Source organism: Azolla caroliniana, unplaced genomic scaffold, assembly GCF_043228905.1.
Source record: "Azolla caroliniana isolate FFs.n. ecotype wild unplaced genomic scaffold, voAzoCaro1.0.p SCAF_48, whole genome shotgun sequence".
Lineage (NCBI taxonomy): Eukaryota > Viridiplantae > Streptophyta > Polypodiopsida > Salviniales > Salviniaceae > Azolla > Azolla caroliniana.
The window spans coordinates 14,717-36,357 of record NW_028230483.1 but is presented as its reverse complement, the minus strand read 5'-3'; the positions used below and the strand labels follow the sequence as shown (position 1 = coordinate 36,357).

General features: G+C 38.3%; 1 protein-coding gene and 1 long non-coding RNA gene across 2 annotated transcripts; both read left to right on the top strand.

The window, feature by feature from the left end:
• The first annotated feature begins 1,202 nt into the window (after nucleotides 1-1,202).
• On the top strand, nucleotides 1,203-15,739 carry LOC147849489 (ribose-phosphate pyrophosphokinase 1). The gene is made up of 8 exons (XM_087337471.1): nucleotides 1,203-1,463; nucleotides 8,518-8,703; nucleotides 12,024-12,272; nucleotides 13,614-13,757; nucleotides 13,891-14,058; nucleotides 14,355-14,424; nucleotides 14,521-14,602; nucleotides 15,223-15,739. The coding sequence occupies exons 1-8, from the start codon at nucleotides 1,305-1,307 to the stop codon at nucleotides 15,401-15,403; spliced, it is 1,239 nt and encodes a 412-aa protein (XP_087193597.1). The 5' UTR covers nucleotides 1,203-1,304; the 3' UTR covers nucleotides 15,404-15,739.
• LOC147849490 (uncharacterized) lies at nucleotides 3,318-7,952 on the top strand. Its single transcript, XR_015531777.1, has 2 exons — nucleotides 3,318-3,572; nucleotides 7,899-7,952. It is a non-coding gene; the product is annotated as an uncharacterized LOC147849490 (long non-coding RNA).
• Nucleotides 15,740-21,641: the final 5,902 nt, after the last annotated feature.

Below are 21,641 nucleotides of genomic sequence, written 5' to 3'. Positions count from 1 at the left end.
ATGACATTCACATATGGAAGTTTGTATCGTAGTTTTCTACACATGAGGATAAGAGTGCGAGGGTTATTTGAGAATGTAAAGAGGGAGGATTACTTTTAATCCTAGGGATTGAGACAACCCTCGAAGGCCAAGTGTGAACTTGCTTGGGGGCCCTACGTTTGGCATAAATATGAGGCCTAACCAACCTCATTGGGGGATCATTCAACTATGTCAAAATCGTGATCTCATGGTGAACAGACTCTTGCAGCGAGCACATGCTAGTACTAGGTACGATTCGAAGACCATAAAGGTGGTATGGGGCCCCATTTAGGGCTTGAGGGTGGTCAGGTAGATCGACAATTCTCTCTCAGTCTCTTTCTTTTCTTATCAATTTCCTTATTTTCCTGTTTTACATTAGAATATATCTCCGACATCAAGACGAACTCAGAGCAAAAGTGTCTAAGACGGAACGTGGCTTCGGAAATGCCTTGTGATCGTCGGGGTGCGAAATAATCGAAGCTCCTTAACTAGAGTATAACGTGGTTGTGAGGTTTAAGTGCATTTGTGCATGTCAACAAAAAAACAAGGGGTTTGTCATGGGCAGTGCAAAGTCGATATAGACAGACCAAGAGGCCTACAACGATTCTAAGAAGATAATGGTCAATGCAAGCTATCAATGAATGCGCCCCCCCCCCTCCTAATCACGCGAAACCAAACCATAGAGTTGAAACCCTAATTCTCGGATAATGGTAAGAGGAGAGAATTCCCAAGGATCCATATACACATACCAAAAGACCTACAATGATCGTAAGAAGATAACGGGTCAATGCAAGCTATCGATGAATGGTACCTCCCCTCGGTCACACTAAACCAAACCATATAGTTGAAACCCTAATTCTCGGATAATGGTAAGAGCAGAGAAATCCCAAGAGGACCCCTCCGACTCGTTTACTGTAATTTCCGATTTGCCCCCCCTATAAATGCTCATTATTGAATGACCGGAACTTCCGATCGATAAGAAGAGAGAAGATAAATCCGATTGATAAGAAAGGAGAAGATAAATGTGATTGATAAGAAGAGAGAAGATAAGGAGGAAAACATTGTGTTTTGTGTGTTAATTTGGGGGGAGATAAAAAAAAAACAAACAGAAATTCTCAGAGAATTTGATTTCTTCTTTAAACACAGAAAATCAAAGCATCATCAATGTGTGTGTCTGTATGTATGTATATGTTTGTGCGCCTGTAGCAGATCATTCAGATAGAGACAGAGACAGAGACAGAGACAGAGACAGAGACAGAGAGAGGGGAGAGAAAGAGGGCTGAGACATGGCCTTCTCTGCCATGTTTTTCCCATCTTCCTCTTCCTCTTCCTTATCATCTTCTTCTCCTTCCACACACAGATTGTTACCTCTCTCCAGATCATCATGTCAGCAGCGGTGGCGCCCATCTTGGACCTCAGCAAACCGACGCTTGTGTATCTCTACGGTAGCTTTCTCTCTCTCTTCCTGCATGTAGACTGTATTGTGGCTTCACGAAAGGGAAGCAAATCATCCATTAGTATGGCCAAAACAAAACCAGGGTGAACATGATTTCGTCATTTGATGGATATGGTTCTTTGGCATTAACATATGGATGTGATTCTTCCATCCATAATATATGGATGGTTCTTTCATCATAATAGTGAATGTTCCTTCACCATAAGAATGGTAATGGTAATGGATTGTTTGTTCACCACAATTATGGGAGGAAGAAACCATCCATTATTAGAAAAGAAACCATCCATTTCTATTGCATATGAATTATCCATTTACCATGGAGAATGGACCCTCCATTCGTTCCTATGGCGTATAAATCACCTACTGCTATAATGAATGAATTATCCATTATTATAGCAAATGAACCATTCATAGTGTGGCAAATAATGATGGCCTCTTGCTGTATCCTGCTGAAAATGAGAGGATGCATAGAAAGATATTTGGCGCAGAGTTGACAATGTAGAAAACAAAGATTAACATTTTATTAACAGAGCGAGCTCGTGTGCTCCTAAGTGAGGATATATAGATACAATTCGATGGGTGAAATGAGAGCTAACCCATGATATATTCTAAGGCTCGTTTACGTAAATGGATTGTTAGAACCAATGGTTAATCCATCTACCATATTCAATGCACCTCCTTTCTATTGACTGCAGATGTGAGGGTCGTTGGGTTTTCTTCACACCAAAACTGCTCTCAAGCAATTTACATACACCAATCACATCATCTGATTCAATTTGGATTTTGTCTCATCTTTTATGTGATGAACTCCATAATCATTTGACTTTATGGATTCTTGCATTATTCTCTTTGAGCTTTCCAACCATTCAGTTGCCCAAATGTTTGCATCATTTGAGTCTGTCTTTTGTTGGATCTCAATATTGCAAGTCTGGCTATCATATGATATCTGTGTTGGCTTCCCCTTAGTTGGCATCTTGATTTCTGCTAGAAGCATTGATAGCCACATTTCTTCATGTCTTGCATAGCATGCCTCCTTGTATTCTGCATTTATTGAGGACGAGAAGACACTTGGTAGCTTTTTCCTTGTCCAAGAAAATATTCTAGTCTCCAAGGAAAAACCAGAATCCGACAGTTGACCTATTGTTCCCTGGATCCTATGCGCAATTAGAATGATAACAGCACCTTGGAGGATGCATCCAAACTTGCTGTGAACTTTGACAACACTCCCATCAATAAGCTAATTTTGCTCTTGTATTGCATAAATATAAGGGAGGCTGTTGGCCAATGTCTGATATTTATCCTGTCTCTCCCAATCTTCTACAACTTTCAGGTTGACCTCCATAAACATGAGAGAAGTGCAGCAAACCTAGATCCATCATCTTGAACTCAAATCTCAGCCTCTATGTAATTGGATCCAAATCAATCTCAATATTTCCTGAGAGAACTAGATCATCCACACACAACACATGGAACCCAACTCTTTGGCTGGTGGTATTGTAGATTTGAGCTCATGACTCGCAAAAGACTACCTCATATCCAGCATCCTCGAACCTCGAGAATTGACAATAAATTCTGATAGATTAAGGGATTAGAAATACGATGTGTAAGCACTTTGTTTCACCCCCTTGAGTCTTCTCATATGATATCCCTTAAGTTCGAGAACGAATTCCTTGGGCTCATCCTTTGACTTGCTCCACAAACCAAGCGTTTCTCGATGCATCCACATTTGAACTCAGTTGTTAGAGACTTGCAAATCTTACGCTATCCACTTCCTTACTGGCCACAACTCCACCCTTTCTCTTTGGCAGAAAGTAGATGGGAGTAGCCCTATAGTATTGTGAGAAAAGCTGTTAATAGCAGCAACGGAATAATTGTTAGAAAAAATAGACACACAGCCAAGCTGCGAGAAGGCTGTTAGACAGCAGTAGCAAAAATAGTTGCAAAGAGTAGAGACATAGCCAAAGAGTAGAGCCTGTTTTCAAGTAGCAGCAAAAATAAAGTTCTTACAAAGAGGCTCGTATAGCCTATTTATACAAAATTGGGGAACGTGGGTGAAATGGTTGTTTGGTAGTCAAGTGACTCTTGTACTACCAAATAGGTACTAGGAATAAGAGGGAATATCTTGGAAGAAGTGGAAGAGAGAGAAGGCATTTAAAGAGTTGCAGATTCTAGAGAGAGAAGACTTTAGGTAGAGAGATAATGTAGAAGAGAGATAATAAAGATGAAAGAGAGTGCAAGTCTGGAGCTGCCACCCTCCAACACCTCCTCTCAGCTCCAGAACGGTGGTCCAACATTGAGTTGATCAATGGCTTGGCTTGGAAGTGGCTTAGTAAACAAATCGGCCACATTTTCTTGAGTAGGACAACTTGTGATTTCACTAATTCACGAACAAAATGGTAGTGCACTTCAATATGTTTTGTTCTACCATGAAATGCTGAGCTATGTGCCAATGCACATGCAGTTTGGCTGTCGGTGAAAACTGAAATAGGAAAGTCTTGTAAAACACCAATGTGACGAAACAATTGCATTAACCATAGCAACTCACAACAAGTATCCAAGTGTGCTCGATATTCAGCTTCTGTTGCTTAAGTAGAAACTGAGTTTTGCTTCTTTGATTTTCTGAGAAATTAAGCCTAAGTCTAACATAAAACAATAGCCAGATGTGGACCTTCTAGAATCAATATCACCTGCCCAATCAGCGTCGGAGTAGTCAACAAGCTCAATGCTGCCTCTAAAAGAGAGACCATAGTCGAGTGTGTTGGCCAAATACCCAAGAACTCGAATAGCTGCTTGCCAATGACTTTGTCTTGGAGCACTTGAGAATTGGCTGAGAATACTCACACTATAGGACAAATTAGGCTTGGTGTAAGTTAAGTGAAGAAGAGACCCAATTAACCTTCTATATTTCATGACATCTTCAAATATGAGAGAATCGTCTTCACGAGATAGCTTTGAGTTTGGATCCATTGGACAGGAGAGTGGCTTGCAATTTGACATGCTATAGGTCTCAAGGAGCTGCCTGAGATACCTATGTTGGTTGAGGAAGATATCACCATGTGATGACAGACCTCCGTACCTATGAAGTAATGGAGAAGTCCTAGATCAATCATTTCGAATGTGGTTTTAAGGTCAACGTGGAGGTCCTCGATTTTAGAAGTAAGGGACCCTGTAATTAGAAGATCATCAACATATAATATGACCAAAGCATAACAAATTATCTTGGGAAAAGACATAGAGATTGCTGTCAGCATAATAGTGCTGAAACCCAAGGGGAGAGAAAGAAGGTATCAATTTTGTCATGCCAAGCTTTGGGAGCTTGCTTTAAGCCATACAAGGCTTTGTCTAACTTGTAGACCATGTTTTTCCGCGCTGAAATCTCGAAACCTGGAGGTTGTTCTACATAAACTTCCTCTTTCAAGTGACCATGAGGAAGGCTAACTTGACATCCATTTGAAAGATGGGCCATTTGTTGTGAGCAGCAAGTGCAAGCGCACATCGAATAGAGGTGTACCTTGTTGTTGGAGCAAAAGTTTCCTCGTAGTCCACTCCTTCCACTTGTGAGTAGCCTTTTGCAACTAGACGTCCCTTATGCTTATCTAGAGTACCATCAACATGGTACTTGGTCTTGAAAATCCATTTCAATCGAATGACTTGCCTATGTTGAGGCCGAGGAACCAGCTCCCATGTATGATTCCGCTCAATGGAATTAAGTTCAACTTCCATTGTTGCTTTTCACTTTGGAAGAACAAGGGCCTCTTTTGCTGTAGTGGTTTCTTGTGATTGCACAACAATGCACACTGTAAGGCAAAGTTGCATGAGTGAAGAGGCCGTTGTAACCTGTGTGTTTTTTTCATGTTGGTTGGAGAACCAGATGTATACTCATGAAGTTCAGCATTGAAGAGATGGGAATCACGAATGGTGGCTTGAATCCACTTGGGAAGTGGTGGAACCTGGTGTGTAGAGAGAAGGGAAACGATTGGAGTTGAGGGTGAGGTTTGAATTGTTGGCGAAGTTAGATGTTGAGTAGGAGTGGGAGGAGATTGGGGGCATGAAGGTGAGACATCTTCGCCTGAAGTAGGAGATTCTGGAGTAGCTGGATTTCAACCGTGAACTCAGGTGAAAGCCTAGAGTCATCCAGCTTAGATTCCACAAAATGAAAATCCCTAGAGATGACTAGGGACTTTGATTCTAAATCCCATAACCTGTAAGCTTTAGATTGTGTGCAATAACCAAGAAACTTGCATTTCTTGGTTTTGGACTCAAATTTAGTCCTTTTATGATCGGAAATGTGAACATAAGCATCATAACCAAAAAACTTTAAAATGAGAAACTGAGGGATTTACATCTGTAAATGCTTCTAGAGGGGTCATTGGAGCAACTGCTTTGTTGGGCAACAGTTGATGATGTAGACTGCTGTGTTGACAGCGTCACCCCAAAATGAGAAAGGAAGATCAGATTGAGATAGCATTGTATGAACCATCTCTTGGACTGTCCGATTCTTCATCTCCACAACACCATTTTGTTGAGGAGTATTGGGTGTAGAAAATTGGCGAGCAATGCCTTGTTGAGAGCAAAAACAATGGAAAGCTTGGAAGATAAATTCTCCACCATTGTTGGACCTGATCTTTTGAACTTGCTTTGATGTCTCGTTCTCGACAGGAGCTACAAGAAAATAAACCCAAACCTTACGAGAGAAATCATCAATGATAAGCATGAAGTAGGGTGCACCACCAAGAGTAGTGCTTTTCATGGGACCACAATGATCCATGTGCACTAACTCCAAGATAGATGTTGCATGGTGAGTGGCTTGATAAGAGAAAGGCTCTCGATGTTGCTTGGCATGAAGACAAGCCACACATGGGGTATGGGGAGTTTTGAAAATAGGAAGACCCGCAACTAGCTGTGAAGAGGAGAGCTTTTGAAGAGAATCGTAGTTGAAATGACCAAACCTAGCATGCCACAATGTGGGATTTTCTGGTCCTACCATGGCGTGAAAGCCTTGAAGAACATGAAGAAGATGAGATTTGGATTTTTCCAAGGGGCTGTCGGAACTTTTTAGGCGGTATAAATCCCCTTCTTGCGTGCCACTAGCTACAATTCGTTGGTTGTTGGTGTCAATGACTTCCAAAACTGAGCTATCAAAGTAGAGTCCATAACCTTGCTTAATGATTTGGTAGACCGAAGGTAAGTTGGCAGAGATGCGAGGCACATGTAGCACATCTTGAAGAACGACAGGTTTGTCATTTGAAGAAGTGTTAAGAAACACATTACCCACACACAAAGCCTCAATGCGTGAGGCATCTCCTCTGCACATTTGGGAGGAGCTAGGCTTTGCATCATGTAGAATGGATTTGTCATAAGTCATGTTTGGCACCACTGTCTACTAACCACTTATCAATGGTTGAGGTAGTTGGTCCAACCAAATGTGAAGAATGTGAAGAATGTTCCTCAATGCCAAGGAAAACGGTGTAGGTTGACTTTCGGTAGAAGATTTCTTAGCATTGTCCCTTTTCTTTTTTCAACAATTGGGCTGAATGTGACCTTTGTAGTTGGTCCAGCCAAATGTGAAGAATGTTCCTCAATGCCAAGGAGAACTGTTTCTTTGGCTGAGTGGGCTGAGTTTGATTTTGGTGTAGGTTGACTTTCGTTAGAAGATTTCTTAGCATTGTCCCTTTTCTTTTTCCGACAATTGGGCTGAATGTGACCTTTGTAGTTGGTCCAGCCAAATGTGAAGAATGTTCCTCAATGCCAAGGAAAACTGTTTCTTTGGCTGAGTGGGCTGAGTTTGATTTTGGTGTAGGTTGACTTTCGTTAGAAGATTTCTTAGCATTGTCCCTTTTCTTTTTCTGATAATTGGGCTGAATGTGACCTTTGTAGCCACAATAATGACAAGTGAGCTCCTTGTAGGCTGAGTTGTTTGGTGGTCTTGGATTGGGTTTGTTGTAGGAGTTGCCATTTTGTGTCCACTTGCCTTTACTTTTTGCATGGAGAAGCGTTTCATTAGAAGCTTGAGCACTTTAGGGTGGCTGCGAAGAGAACCTCCTCTATAGGGTTGGGAGGGAGGCTGCAATGAAAAGAAAAAATTCCTCTTAAGGGTGGGAGAAAAGAAGATAGGTCTGTGTGCTCTTTGGCAAAAAAAAACAGGCTGAGGTTATGGAGACCTCACTGCTCTGATACCATGTGAGAAAAGCTGTTAATAACAGCAACGGAACAGTTGTTAGAAAAAATAGACACACAGCCAAGCTGTGAGAAGGCTGCTAGACAGCAGTAGCAAAGATAGTTGCAAAGAGTAGAGCCTGCTTACAAGTAACATAAAAAATAAAAGTTCTTACAAAAGATCTTGGTATAGCCTATTTATACAAAATTAGGGAACATGGGTGAAATGGTTGTTTGGTAGTTAAGTGACTCTTGTACTACCAAACAGGTATAATAAATGAGGAATATAAGGGAATATCTTGGAAAAGTGAAAGAGAGAGAAGGCATTTAAAGCGTTGCAAATTCTAGATGGAGAAGGCATTTAAAGAGTTGCAGATTCTAGAGAGAAGAATCTTGGTAGAAAGAGAATATAGAAGAGAGATAATAAAGATGAAAGAGAGTGCAGTTCTGGAGTTGCCAACAGTTTTATCCATTATTATGGTGAATGAATTGTCTGTCATTATGGCGAAGTAAAATGAGAACCATCTATTATGGATTACAGTGAATGGGTCAATTTTTGTTCCTTTGCTAAATTGAAGATCACTATGATAAAGTATAGTATGCTGGATAACTAGTGGAGATTTGGAGTTTTCAAAGAGATAAAGATCTTTAGATGGCAAATGGACTCATTATATGATTCTTTCTTTCTTTCAACATGTTATGCAAGAATATGAAATCTTTCCAGAGGAGGATCCAAAAAGTACTTTGCCCTTGCATCTCAAGCTATCCCTCTAAATCGGTTATACTAAGAGCATTATAATGTGTTCATACAATATGTTGCGAGACATATCTAGATGTGAGTATCCAGGTGTTTTATATTTATTTTGAAAATATTCTTTCTTTTGCAGAGATGCACTCTTGTCAATCCAGGTGTATTTAATGAAAAATCATTACCATCATTGAAAAATATAAAACACTCAGAACCTCAAGGACTCCTCCATCCAAAAGATTTGAAATATGTGAATTTGGGTGACTTTCGTGATACAACACGTCTTCGGATTTTTTCAGGGACTGCAAATCCATCATTGGCCCAGGTATCATAAGTGATTGGTCATTGTTATACTCCACATCTAAAATTTGAAGTAAATCAAGTTCCTCAAAGTTATCAATGCTATTATTTAACTTGGAAATAGCTATACAATACTTTCTCTGTGAATATTATATTGATTAAGATGATTGTTTTCATGGACATTATGCATAGGGGCTGCAAAGTAAGTTCATTTCCATTATGAGCCATGAAAATTCTTAAAATAGGTTTGTGGTCCAAGTGGCGCGAGCTTTTTATCATTGAAAGAGAATTCTTTTCTATCTAATCCTTAGCTTGTGTTTCTTTCCATGCTAGCCTTCATTAGTGTAAGATATGCATTACTTAATTAGTCTACAACACTATAATTTGAGTAGGAATGCCAGAAAATGTCGCTGATCATGTGTTGAAAGATTGTTGGGACATTAGTAAGCCCACATGTCATGAGTGTGTATTCAAAATTTCCATAGAGGGTTTTGAAAGGTAGTCTTCCACTCAGCCAGGTTCAATATGAACCTGGTTGCAGATGCCATATAGGTTGATCTCGGAAAAGACTCTCCAAGTCTGGATACAGTTGAGAAGCTCATGGATCACAGTGGTAAGGAATACCAATCATTGGCAAACTCGATCGGGCCGTTGGGATGCAACAGAGTGCTTGGCAGTAAGTGCTAAAAAGAAAAAGAAAAAAAGTCTATGCGTATCAATCTACAATGCTAAGTGTAGAAGGAGATTTGCTGGTATATAGATTTTGTTTTGATCACATAGTTGAAACAAAGCTGTAGTGATCTGTATTTCTTTTTGGGAAACAAGATGGGTGGCTGGGGAAGGGCCTTAGAGTGGTGGATGAAGCCTTTTCCAAGATTTTTGCTAATGTATGTGCAGAGGACGATGGGCATGGGCTCTGAAAGCTTGTAGATTGGTCCAAATGGAGAGAAAGTGATTCGGGCCCCTCATTTAGACACATTGGAAAAATTGCTATATTTTGTTAGGAGTGAGGTTGACATAATGGGCTCCAAAGGGTGGGTGGGCATGTTGAGGATGATATATAACGAAAAGTGTCAAGCATCACAGAAAAACGGAGTCGCCACAAAAGCATAAATCCAGCTACGTTCCTTGGTCAAAACCAGAGTGGTGAGCGCATAAGCCTGAAGATGCTGCATGGAAACAGGAAGGAATTAAGGTAGGCGAGGGACATGAAGAAATAATACTTAAGACAAAAAACATGAATGAATCCAGGGACAGAAACAAGAGTGGGAATGTCTCGGAGAGTCCTATGTGAATAGAAGCATCAGCCTGAAGAGGAATGGTGGGCATAAGACTTCGAGGAAACAAGAGATTCTGTAGGAATGAAAATAAGGACCCAGAGATGGGAGTGGAAGCAGGATGAGGCACCCAACACTCTTGGCAGGGTGGATGGTCAAGCTCGCCAATCCACCATTAGATTGTGAAACTCAAGCCACTGCAAACCAATGATACTAGGATGAGTTTTAAGGGTGATCTCTTCCTAGTGCAAGCTGACATGGAGAGATAGAGAGACTGTCTCCTGTATAATTGTGTCGCAGGAGAGTGAGGCCATCAATAACCTCAACTAGGGCAAGGACAAATTTTTTCACGACCAATAACCTCAATAACCTCAGCAGGATGTAGCCCTGGAATTGAATCCGGTTTTGAGTAATTTGAGAACATTCACAGTTTTTGATCAGCTTCCTGTACCATATTTTCTTATATAATGTGCCTTAGTTTGACTGTTTATGGAGATCGCTACCTTTCTGGTCTTGTGCCTGTACCCTAGTGGTAAGCCATAATTTTATTTATCCTTGTACCAATAGTCAAATATCATGAATTGCACCAATTGCAGAATGTAAGGGTTGAACACATGACCTTTTGGTTTCTGTTAGACAGCCTTAGCAACTGAGCTACATCTATCAGGTCTAGACATTTCTTCCTCTCGACTTACTTTGCATTGCTGTCCTACAGACACCAAAAGGTCATGTGTTCAATCCTTACATTCTGCAATTGGTGCAATTCATGATGTTTGACAATTGGTAAGTTGGTCAATAAAATTATGGCTTACAGCTTGTGGCTGAGTGGTGGTATACAGTAAGCTCTATTTACCTATGTATAGCTGACCGTTCTTAGGGTCTCAGTAAGTTGGTGAGTACTTTCCTAGTGAGACTATGAAGCATACTATCTCTCCATTTCCTTGTTCTCACCATGTGCTTTATTTGGAGTTACACAGGGCTGAAATTTTAACAACTGTGATGATGATTGATTCTTGTCTCAAGTTAGATAACCTCTAAAAAAAGAGGGGAAGGAAATAATATTCGTTAAACCCCCCAAAATACCATACTGAACATGCAACTGGGGCTTTTGAAAACAAAATTCATTAAAAACTGACTTTGTAAGAAATTGTTAGAAAGAAATTCAAATAGTAAGAAGCATAAATTTTTTGATCAATATATTTTAATGTTTCTGTTTACAAAAGCTCTAGTGTACTTTAAATATGATACTTTGTGAGGTTTTCCCAGTGATGGTTATTTCCTTGCCCCTCTTCTTTTGTAGAGGTTATCGAAATTTAGAAAATAATCACTCATCATTTCATTTTTACTCATACTTACTAAAATTTCAGTGCTTATTATCTTTGAAAACAAGGTTACTGCCAAATAACCTCTAAAAAAAAAGCAAGGAATGCCTTCAACTTCTGAAAAGTGCCATTCCCAGCAGTAGTGCGAACATTTCACCCTTCCACTAAAACTGAGGACGACAGGAAGTTTCTTGGATCTGTTATGTTAAGGACAACTAGGCTTGGAAGGAGATGGGGTTCTTACTAATTCTTTTCCCAAGCGATTGATTAATTCTCAATTTCAATATGGTCACCAATTATGAATGAAGAAGAGATTAAGAGTAAGACATAAAAGAGAAAAAGAGGTTAAAACAATTCTCTCACTCATGCAAAGGAATTAAAACTTGACCTAAGGAAAATGTCTGGTATTCTTCATGAAATGAGGTTTTTATACAAGGCCATGGAGGTCTTTGGCATGTCCATGAAAAAAAATACAAAGGTGGGCTAGTTACTACTAGAAAGACATAGAAAATAACTAATGAGGAACATAAATTATATAATGGCGATGTTTAATTTAGCATTTAGCATGGTCACTAATCAAATAGCTATGTAATGAACATTTACATGCTTGTAAAGTGTGACAAAGTTGATAGATGGAAAAATTCCATGAAATAAGATGGTTTTCTAAGTGTAGTGAGAGTGAAGGGGAATACTCATGAGGACTTGTGGGTTGTCGTTTTGCTACATCTGATTCTGGAAATTTACAGGAGATTGCTTGCTACATGGGCCTTGATCTCAGCAAGATCAACATCAAAAGGTTTGCAGATGGAGAAATCTATGTTCAACTTCAAGAGAGTGTCCGAGGTTGTGATGTTTTTCTGGTGCAGCCAACATGTCCACCTGCAAATGAGAATTTGATGGAGCTTTTGATAATGATTGATGCATGCCGACGTGCCTCTGCAAAAACAGTTACAGCAGTTATTCCATATTTTGGTTATGCAAGAGCGGATCGTAAGGTATAATAGATTTCAAATTGTGCTACAATTATATAGAAAAGTCGAAACAAGAAAAGCCATTGCAAAAAACCATTTATGGTTTTTGGGAGTTATCCTTGATAAATTATTTTTCATATCCATGTTGTATAGTTTGACCCATGACTATGATTTGCACTTGTTTTGCTATTCCTTATATGCATGGTTTGCAGTTTGGCGCGCTGTTTTTTATACTAGCTGACCCTGATTAACCCACAAAGAAACCAAAAGTACTATGAATACCTCAAGATGGGAAACTCAATATCTATCTATATCTATATCTATATATATGTAATATATCTATATATATATATATATATACACCCAATTTCAACTTAGATGAAAATCCATCAACATTTGTTCCATGTGAGATTTGAACATTGACACCCGTTGAATATGATACAGAAAGCCAATTACACCTTAGGTGAACTTCTGACAGCATGTGTTTCAAGAAAGATTCAAACCATTGAAGTCAATGTAGATACTTTTCTACCCTATGAAATACTTTGTTCCTTGATCTCAATTGAGCAGATCCCTCCCATTTCCCGTCTCTTCGTTTGGCTCTGCCTACTGAGGATTCCATTGGTCAAATGCCTCTCCAGCATTGCTTTATGCTACCCCTTGTGTTTCACTGGGCAACGGCATCATTTTTATGATGGTTATGATGATGGATCGAACAAAATGATGGCGATGATGGTTTATGATAGGAATGATGGGAGTGGAATAATGAGCAGCTATAGTGAACTCTCTCTACTTTCTTGCTCGTGGCCCTCATGTTCTCCCCTGCATTTTTTTTCGCCCTGCTATTATATTCCTTCTTCAAATGATTGGATTTAGAAACCACCTCTCCTTTCATTAGTTGACTCTCCCTCCAATTAACTGCTTTCCTCTTATTCTAATGTTTTCAACATTTCAATTCCGCATTTTCAAGTTTGACACTTGCATTTCCACTCACAGATGTGTGCATGTACAGACACACATACAAAATATATTTGCACACAATGCACAAGTTAAAAGGAACATACACATACACAACATTAGCATTAAAGTGTGCACACACTTATTCACATGTGCACATACATTCAACGCACATGAATATAAATCTCAACCACAATATGACCACCGCAGAAAATCATCCATTAGTTGGTAACTCAAAATCTTGTGTTTAATTGTACAGCTAATGTGAACACAAATTAACACAAACCTCCCCCGGACAGATTTCAAATCTCATTAGGCTTGAGTTTTTCAATATCAATACTATTATTGCATGGCATCAATTATGGAACTTTTTTTTCAAATGTCTAATGACATAGACATACTTCTCAGACACATGGTCGTGAATCAATCGCTGCGAAGCTTGTTGCAAATTTGATTACTGAAGCTGGGGCAAATCGTGTCCTTGCATGTGATCTTCATTCTGGGCAATCTATGGGTTATTTTGATATACCGGTAGATCATGTTTATGGTCAGGTATGAACTCTTGCTATCTTATTTTGAATATATATATATATATATATGTGTGTGTGTGTGTGTGTGTGCGTTTATGTGTATATGTATGTGTATTGGCTGATTCATTTTGTTGATTCATTGGTTTTCAAATTAGCCTGTCATATTGGATTATTTAGCGAGCAAGATGATATCATCGCAAGATTTAGTGGTTGTCTCTCCTGATGTTGGCGGTGTTGCACGAGCTCGAACTTTTGCAAAGAAACTATCAGATGCACCTCTGGCCATTGTCGATAAACGTCGACAAGGGCATAATGTGGCAGAGGTATATTATTTTATTTAAAAGTCTGTATGTTACTCAGAGAAATTTAAAATTGATTCAAAATAGGCCTTATAATGTTTATACCAAGATTGATAAATATTAGAGGGCCCATTTTGAATCAATTTTTAATTTCTCCGAGAAACACGTTAGGAGTAGTACAATCTGTGTTTGAAACATGACCATATGTTTAGTTCAAAATTTTTATTTTTTTGAATGATTGTTTTTAGCTTTTTTCCCTGTTTTTGACTTAATCCATTTTCCTACTGGATAAGATGTTGATGCTGGCTGTAAATTCTTAGGTAATGAATCTTATAGGAGATGTAAAAGGGAAGGTTGCAGTTATGGTCGATGACATGATAGACACAGCTGGTAAGCATACTCTTGAATTCTTTATAGGTATTTTGTTTTAATGTTTATATATAACTAAAGTACATGGAATGTTATCTAATTGATATCATGACACAGGGACAATAACTAACGGAGCTGCGCTTCTTCATCAAGAAGGTGCACGTGAGGTGTATGCCTGCAGTACTCATGCAATCTTCAGGTTGGTTATTGCTAATGTTAAAACACGCAAGTGAAGAAGCTAGGAACTGTCTACATCAAGAGGAAGTATTCTTTATTTGGAAAAAATTCAAAATGATTTCTTTTTTGTAGTTATTTTTCTCCTAAATATAGTGGTTCATCTTGATGATGCAAAATAGCCTAGCTTCTATTGTGTTTTATGCCATTGAGATTGTGTTATCTACACCATATTTACCAAGAGACTGTTTTGTACATTTAACATCCTAGTATTATAATCTGGAGTATACCCCCCTCCAAATATTATCCTTCATAGTACGAAAGTCACTATTTGAGGCTTTTTGGCAACATTTAGAAACTCTGGGGGATATATCTGAAATACACTGAAACATTTACAAACTCTTTCTTAAAAACTATTACTATTAGGCCATACCCCCTATGGGATTTTAAACATTACTCTAGGGTATATCTCTAAGTTTCTAAAGAAAACCTCCCTTAATACAAAAGTTACGTCTTGAAGGGGATGATGTTTTGGCAACTTTCGGGAACTTATGGATAAAGCTGGTGTTTTCTGAAAAAGAGTTTAATGTAATTTTCTCTATATATTATTACAGTTAGAATAAAAAAGAATGTTAAACTCTGCAGCCCTCCTGCGATTGAACGACTATCTGGCGGCCTTTTTCAAGAAGTTATCATCACAAACACAATCCCGGTGAAAGAGGAAAACTATTTTCCACAACTAACAGTATTGTCTGTAGCAAACCTCCTTGGTGAGACAATTTGGCGTGTTTACGATGACAGCTCAGTGAGCAGCATTTTTCAATAGAGAGCAATATCTAGCATATAAAGAAACAGTCACTAATTTTGCATCACTACCACAGGAAAACATAACAATTTTTGCATTCACTTCCAATTCATGAGAGGAATTCAAAGGAGTGTTATGAGCCCTATTCTATCAGTAGAGCATGGATAGCATGTCGTGTGTGGATTTGGTGTGCTCTTTATAATGTTTTATAATTGGGAACGTATGCATCATTGCAAAAGGTTATACATACTGATCAAATTTATTCTTGGAAACATGACCTTGAGAGTCCGGGATGCATCTTTTGGTTCAGCAAGATGTTGAAATAAAGTTGTTTTTGTTGGAGCATTTGCTCCTTTACTTTCGTTATCAGACATATCCTTAGCCCAGCACTTAGTCTATTTTATGATGAAATTAACCAAGTGGTATCATTCGGCCTTTGGAGAAGCCCTAATTTGCTATAATTATTCAAACCAGTACTCCACTCAATTGTGAAGTATAATAGGAAATGTGATATAGGATGCGCTTGTTGATTGAATAGAGATGCAAATCAGCCAAGTAGAAGCTGTAAGAAGATTGTTTATTTATTTTTTACTTCATGTAAAGATTCCATGTACAATGCGTGGAGTAAATAAAATATACATGTGTAACTTGCCTAAAAAGGAAATTTTATTTTGTACACTTGGTTATGAAGTTTTGATATATATTATGTCAATTATTTTGACTTTTTGGTTGTCTATGGTTAATCTTTCCATCATTCGGATATGTTTTTTTAAATAATGTAACTTCAAATTTGCTTTAAAATATGGACAAATTCACTACCATGTACTGTTCATATATCCTTGGAGGTCTTATATATACTGGTGGTGTTGATGTTACTAGGTTGTATTTCACTATGGTCTAAATTGGCAGGGTTGCTATTTGTTGCTTCTAAGCGAGCCTTGGTTATGCTCGGCAAGTGTTAATATCCACACCAAGCATATTTCTTGGAGCTTCCTTCATATGGAATCATGGCTCTTCGAGAAGTGACCACACAAGCTTTGATGTATGTAGCACTATTGAGGCCCTCTACAAAACAATTTATTTTTTTGGATGATGGAAGGCTTTACCACATGATAAACGTGCATATAGGATGTTTGAGTCATTCAAAAGGATGTTGCTTGTGCATAGTACCTTATTCAACATGGATCACCCATAAAATTGTAATGACAATACTTGAGAAGCTTAGTTGTTGGATTTGCCCATATCAAAAACATTGGCAACGTTAAGTTGTATCAATTGGGGAGCAAAAGGGCAGGCAGTTCCATCAATTGATGGTGGCTAAATCTGAATGTAAATTTCCCATTGGTAATAGTGCCCCTATTTGTGGTTGTTTCTTGCCCCCCACTTTAGGTACCCAATTTATTGAGAATGGAACAAGAAGGGAAAGCGTATATCTATCGTCTAAATCCTCATGTTTGAAATATGTAAAATACAAAACAGGCTTGTCTCAATCTTGAAGAGAAACATGAATTTTTGTGGAGATAGGATAAGGAAAACATGAATTCATGTTAGATGGCATGTTGATCTTTTCTTCCTTGATTTAAGTGGATGCACTTGTGAATACACTCTATATGGACAAGATAACACAATTGTATTTGGTGGTTGTGTGCATCAGAACATACGGTTAATTTTTCTCGTTCAATTTTCATAAGAAAGGATTTATAATAGCGTATTTAGTTAGTTAAGTGTCTACACGTGCACTATTTTGCGTGCATGTGCATGTGTTCATGGATATGCTTGATTTTGTGAGTATATGTGCAAATGACCTGTGGTTTGAGGAATTGTTTTTTATGTGTTATGTGCAGCCTTTTGTTGACATGGGCTCATATGAACTCACTCGTGCGAATGTGTGTGCAAAGTAGTTGTGTATGTGAAGTAGTGTATAAATTTGTGAATGTTGATATATTTGTGTTAGTTTATATGTGCTCTCAAGAGCATAGTCTTGTGAATGTGTTTGTGTTATACATATATGTAATGTGTATGTGCCTACATGTATATATGTGCCCACATGTATGTGAGTGTAGTTGTGTTTGTGTATGTGCTTGTGCTTGTGCATGTATATTTGTAGATTTGTGTTTGTATGTATGTGTTAGTTTAATTTTAAGGGGGAGGGGAGATGTAGAAATTTGGAAGGTATATGTATCTTATTGAAAAGGAGGTGTTTTGGGAACATAAGTTCCCTTGCTTTGTGGTAGTTAGGGTATAGCTCTCGAGGGGTGGGTGTGAATAGGAAAAAAGGGGAAATGAGAATGTTGAGTGGGTGTGAAGCCCGGGCTTGGAAACACAAAGTTGTAGCCTTGGCATGGTATGTAGGCAATTGACGCCAAGCAACAACACAAGAGTTGTTGCACTTTGTCAGTTGCTCCTTCTTTCTTTGTTGTAGTTTGAAGAATAATCATTTGTTGCTCATAAGCCTTCTTTTTCGCCCAAATCCAAATAATCCATAGGTGAAGCCAATTTGGGATTGCCCTAGATACGAAAAGGGGCACAAGTATGTTTTAGGGGTCCCTAGGTCTGATTTAGGGTCTAGGAGCTGACAAATTTGATTGAAGTTTCACTTCCAATGCTCATATTCTGAGTTCAAACTTTCAATACTTGTAGGAGTGGATCAATGATACAATGTTGATACTCAAACATGCATATGTAAATATCACTTTTTGATGACCGTGTCCATTCACATACACATGTATCACTATAGAACTTGTGATTCATTGCCGCCTAATATTCGGTTTGTTGATAAGCCTTGGGTGCTTGATTCCCAAATTTCTTGAACATAGCAATGAGCTTTGTCGCACATTATATAGCTTTCAAGACCTCCTTCGTCAAATAAAAATAATGTTTTCTTCTTTTTAGTATGCACCATTGCCTTTTCTTTTGGCATGCCCTTATTATTATTCTTGCATGTACATTGATGCTAGCAAAAGTTTCACTAATATGATTGTATATTTCTCACCCTTCATTGTTGCGGCTTACAAATTATAGCTCATCTTTTTCCTCCATCCTCTTTTGTGAGCTTTATGACACTTTTTTCCAATTTAAAGTCTTAGCATTTGAACTATTTTATGATGTTTACTTAATCTTTATAGCCTCTTTTTCTCCCATATACATATCTGCATAATCTTAACCTATTATGAAACTTGACGTTTAGGAGATTTTCCCCTTTCACACCTGCCATATCATGACATCAATCCTAGAACCACCACAAGCGAAGACTTGGGTTGCTACCCTTTTGAGATGACGAGACTAGTTTCATACACCTCATAAAGGTAAATATTAAACAATGTTACCACTCCAATAATATTGTGATCAAGAGTGAAATTTTGTTAGTAGAACTAATTGGGTAATGCTAAGATGGGCAAATGCAATGGTAAATCTCCACAACCCCAATGGTTTGACAACATCTTGAGGGTTTAGCTTTTAGGGTCTAGGGGTATCATATGAACACCCTTCACCATATACGATGTTGAGTACCATATTACTTTTGTAGTAACCATATCGGCCAACTAGGTAGCATATGATTGCATGTTAAGACAATCTTTCCTTTGCATAAGTTAGCTTGTATTATACTTAAGAAACAATGTTCTCCATATGAGAATAAATAACAACTTATCGAGTGCAAATGCACATTTAGAACTTACACGAATAAAAAGCTAGCATTTCTCATGGATGACCATAATATTTGAGGGGGGGTTACTAGCATGTGAAGCAGACAAAGATGAAGATTATATCATAGACAAACGAATATGGTTTCGACCTCATGATACCCATTTTCTGAATCAAGGTATGATTCTATCTTGAAGTTGGTGATATGCTCGCTATTGCCAAATATGGAATGCGCCATATTGGAACCTAGTGTATGATAAGAATTTAGTAATCCTTGATTGGTTCATGATAGATTCATCTCATGCACTTTTAAACACCAATACCTTGTGATCAACATTGGAGAGCACACAAAGCCTAATAAAAGACACCTCATAAATAGTATAAAAGAAATGGTCATGGTAACAAAGCCTCATAAAAGACACCTTCAATAAATGGGGAGATATCATAATGCAATGAATAAAACACAAGCCCAAGAGACAAACTTCAAAGGAAATTAACAACTCACTTGGAAACTTACCCCAATGCTGTCACTAAAATATAGAAAGTGCAAGAATATGTGAGCCTTGTCCAAGAGGAGCAACACCAACGAGTTTCTAATGAAGTACGAAACTTAGGGTATGACCAATAAGAACAAAGGATTAAATACCATAACCAAACAATGTTAGTAGTTCAACACAAGGCGAAGACAAGGTTAATTACTCATTATGGAAGTTTAAGATGGTTGGACCTATGAATTTGGAATATGAAGACCTAGATCATATCTTAGCCAAACAAGTTTTATGGTTGAAAAGCTTTTGAGGCTACATCCTAAACCCTTGACATGATGTGTTGAAGACAGTTAGACTCAAGCTTTGTGCTAGATATGGGGAAGCTATTGCCCCTATACTACAAGGCAACAAAGTTCTTGAAAAGACTCCTGAAAACATCAACCAATAGATGCCTAGTAGTGTTGTCATTCAAGGCCAACAACACTAATTTTACCCTTCTTTTGACATTAAATGGAGTTAGCATCCATTAATAACTAACACAAGTGCGGGAGTTAGTATTGTAACCATTTTGGGGTAGTCCCAAAATGGTAAACACAATTGTAAATTTGTGATTGGAAAATGGTTCCAACCAAAAGTAAAAAGGAGTGATCATTAACCACAACTTTGAGATATGTGGGGTAGATAACTACCTCACCATTGAGATTACGTGGTCACCACCCATGCTTCCTTCTTTCTACACACTCCCAAATGTGTGGCACACTAGAACTTCCAAAAGGATCATTGGCTCCCTCCAACTCAAAATGCACCCCCCAAGAGCAACACACTATCCATACAACCACACATAAAATGGCAATCATAGACCCCTTAAAGAGCAACACAACATGTTTAGAAGAGAAGCACCACCACCCATTCCACATAGGCATGCTTGACTAAGGAGCATGCACCTCTATTGAAGCATGTGGTCAAAAGATCCTATACTCGAAAATGAGCATCCAATCAAGAGAATCCTCGTCTTGACAGAGGTGGGCCCAATGGTGCTAATTGTGCTCTCCTTATCAAGTGTGGAAGCATAACAATGGTTTAAAGATTGAAAGGATGGACTAGTTCTCAAATGGGATGGATGGTCACGTTCATTTAGGAATCCTAGATCGTAAGGTAGGGGATGCAATGGCCATCGGGGCAATGGACAATGTTGTGATGTGAGGTGTGTATGTGTGTGTGTGTGCGCACACACGCACGCACGCATGCGAAGATAGATTTCCATTGTTGAAATGAATTTATCATGACTAAATGACATCCTTTATGGTTTTCCAATAGAGTTTATCAACTCCAATTTCTGAACATAAACTAAGAAATCCAATATCACATGGAAATACTTCGACTTGCTATGTAGCAAATTTATGAGCTATGGAGATCCCTTCTATCAAAGTTGATTTGAGCAACATATATATATATATATATATATTAGATAAGCCCCACTGAACACATCTTTCTCTTTATTGTGGCCGAGTGCCCCAACAAACAAGGAAGCAAATCCTCAACAATGAGTAATAAAGCGGTCAAGCCCCAAGATGAAAGCAGGTCAAGTTTGGTAGGCAGATGATTGATGCCAACTTGGGCTCAGTAAGCAAGCAAGAATACACTACGATAGGTGCATTAGTCCTGAATGAAGTTATATATGCTCTTTGTTAGATCATCCTTCATTCACCTTTTGTTTTTAGCATGTGTTGCCCACCAAAACAAATTTTGAAGTAGATGCCCTTTTGCTTTTTCTTTGCTTCAATATGATATTATATTTGCAACACTCATGTGACACAATTGATGACAAAGGAAGGCAAAAAGCACATATTGAGTTGAAAATGTTGGATTTTCTTGAATTATACATAAAACGATAATTTTTTTAGTACTTCGTTTGATATATGTGTTAGTGATAATGATAATGTCAACATGTTTTTTACCATGTATCCATATTTCTTCATTCAATTGTAAGAATTGTTGATCATAAATTATTATGTTTTGGTCTCATCATCAACAAGAGATAGTATGTCAAATACGGTTTTGGACAATTGTCCTATCAAATGTAATTCTACTATGCACCAATATGGCAAAGATGATAATATGCCTCGTTA

Excerpts from the sequence above, each read along its gene's own strand:
- LOC147849489 (XM_087337471.1), top strand. The coding sequence starts at position 1,305 with ATGGCCTTCTCTGCCATGTTTTTCCCATCTTCCTCTTCCTCTTCCTTA. Across the intron at positions 8,704-12,023 it reads CAAATCCATCATTGGCCCAG|GAGATTGCTTGCTACATGGG; the intron begins GTATCATAAGTG and ends GGAAATTTACAG. Across the intron at positions 12,273-13,613 it reads ATGCAAGAGCGGATCGTAAG|ACACATGGTCGTGAATCAAT; the intron begins GTATAATAGATT and ends CATACTTCTCAG.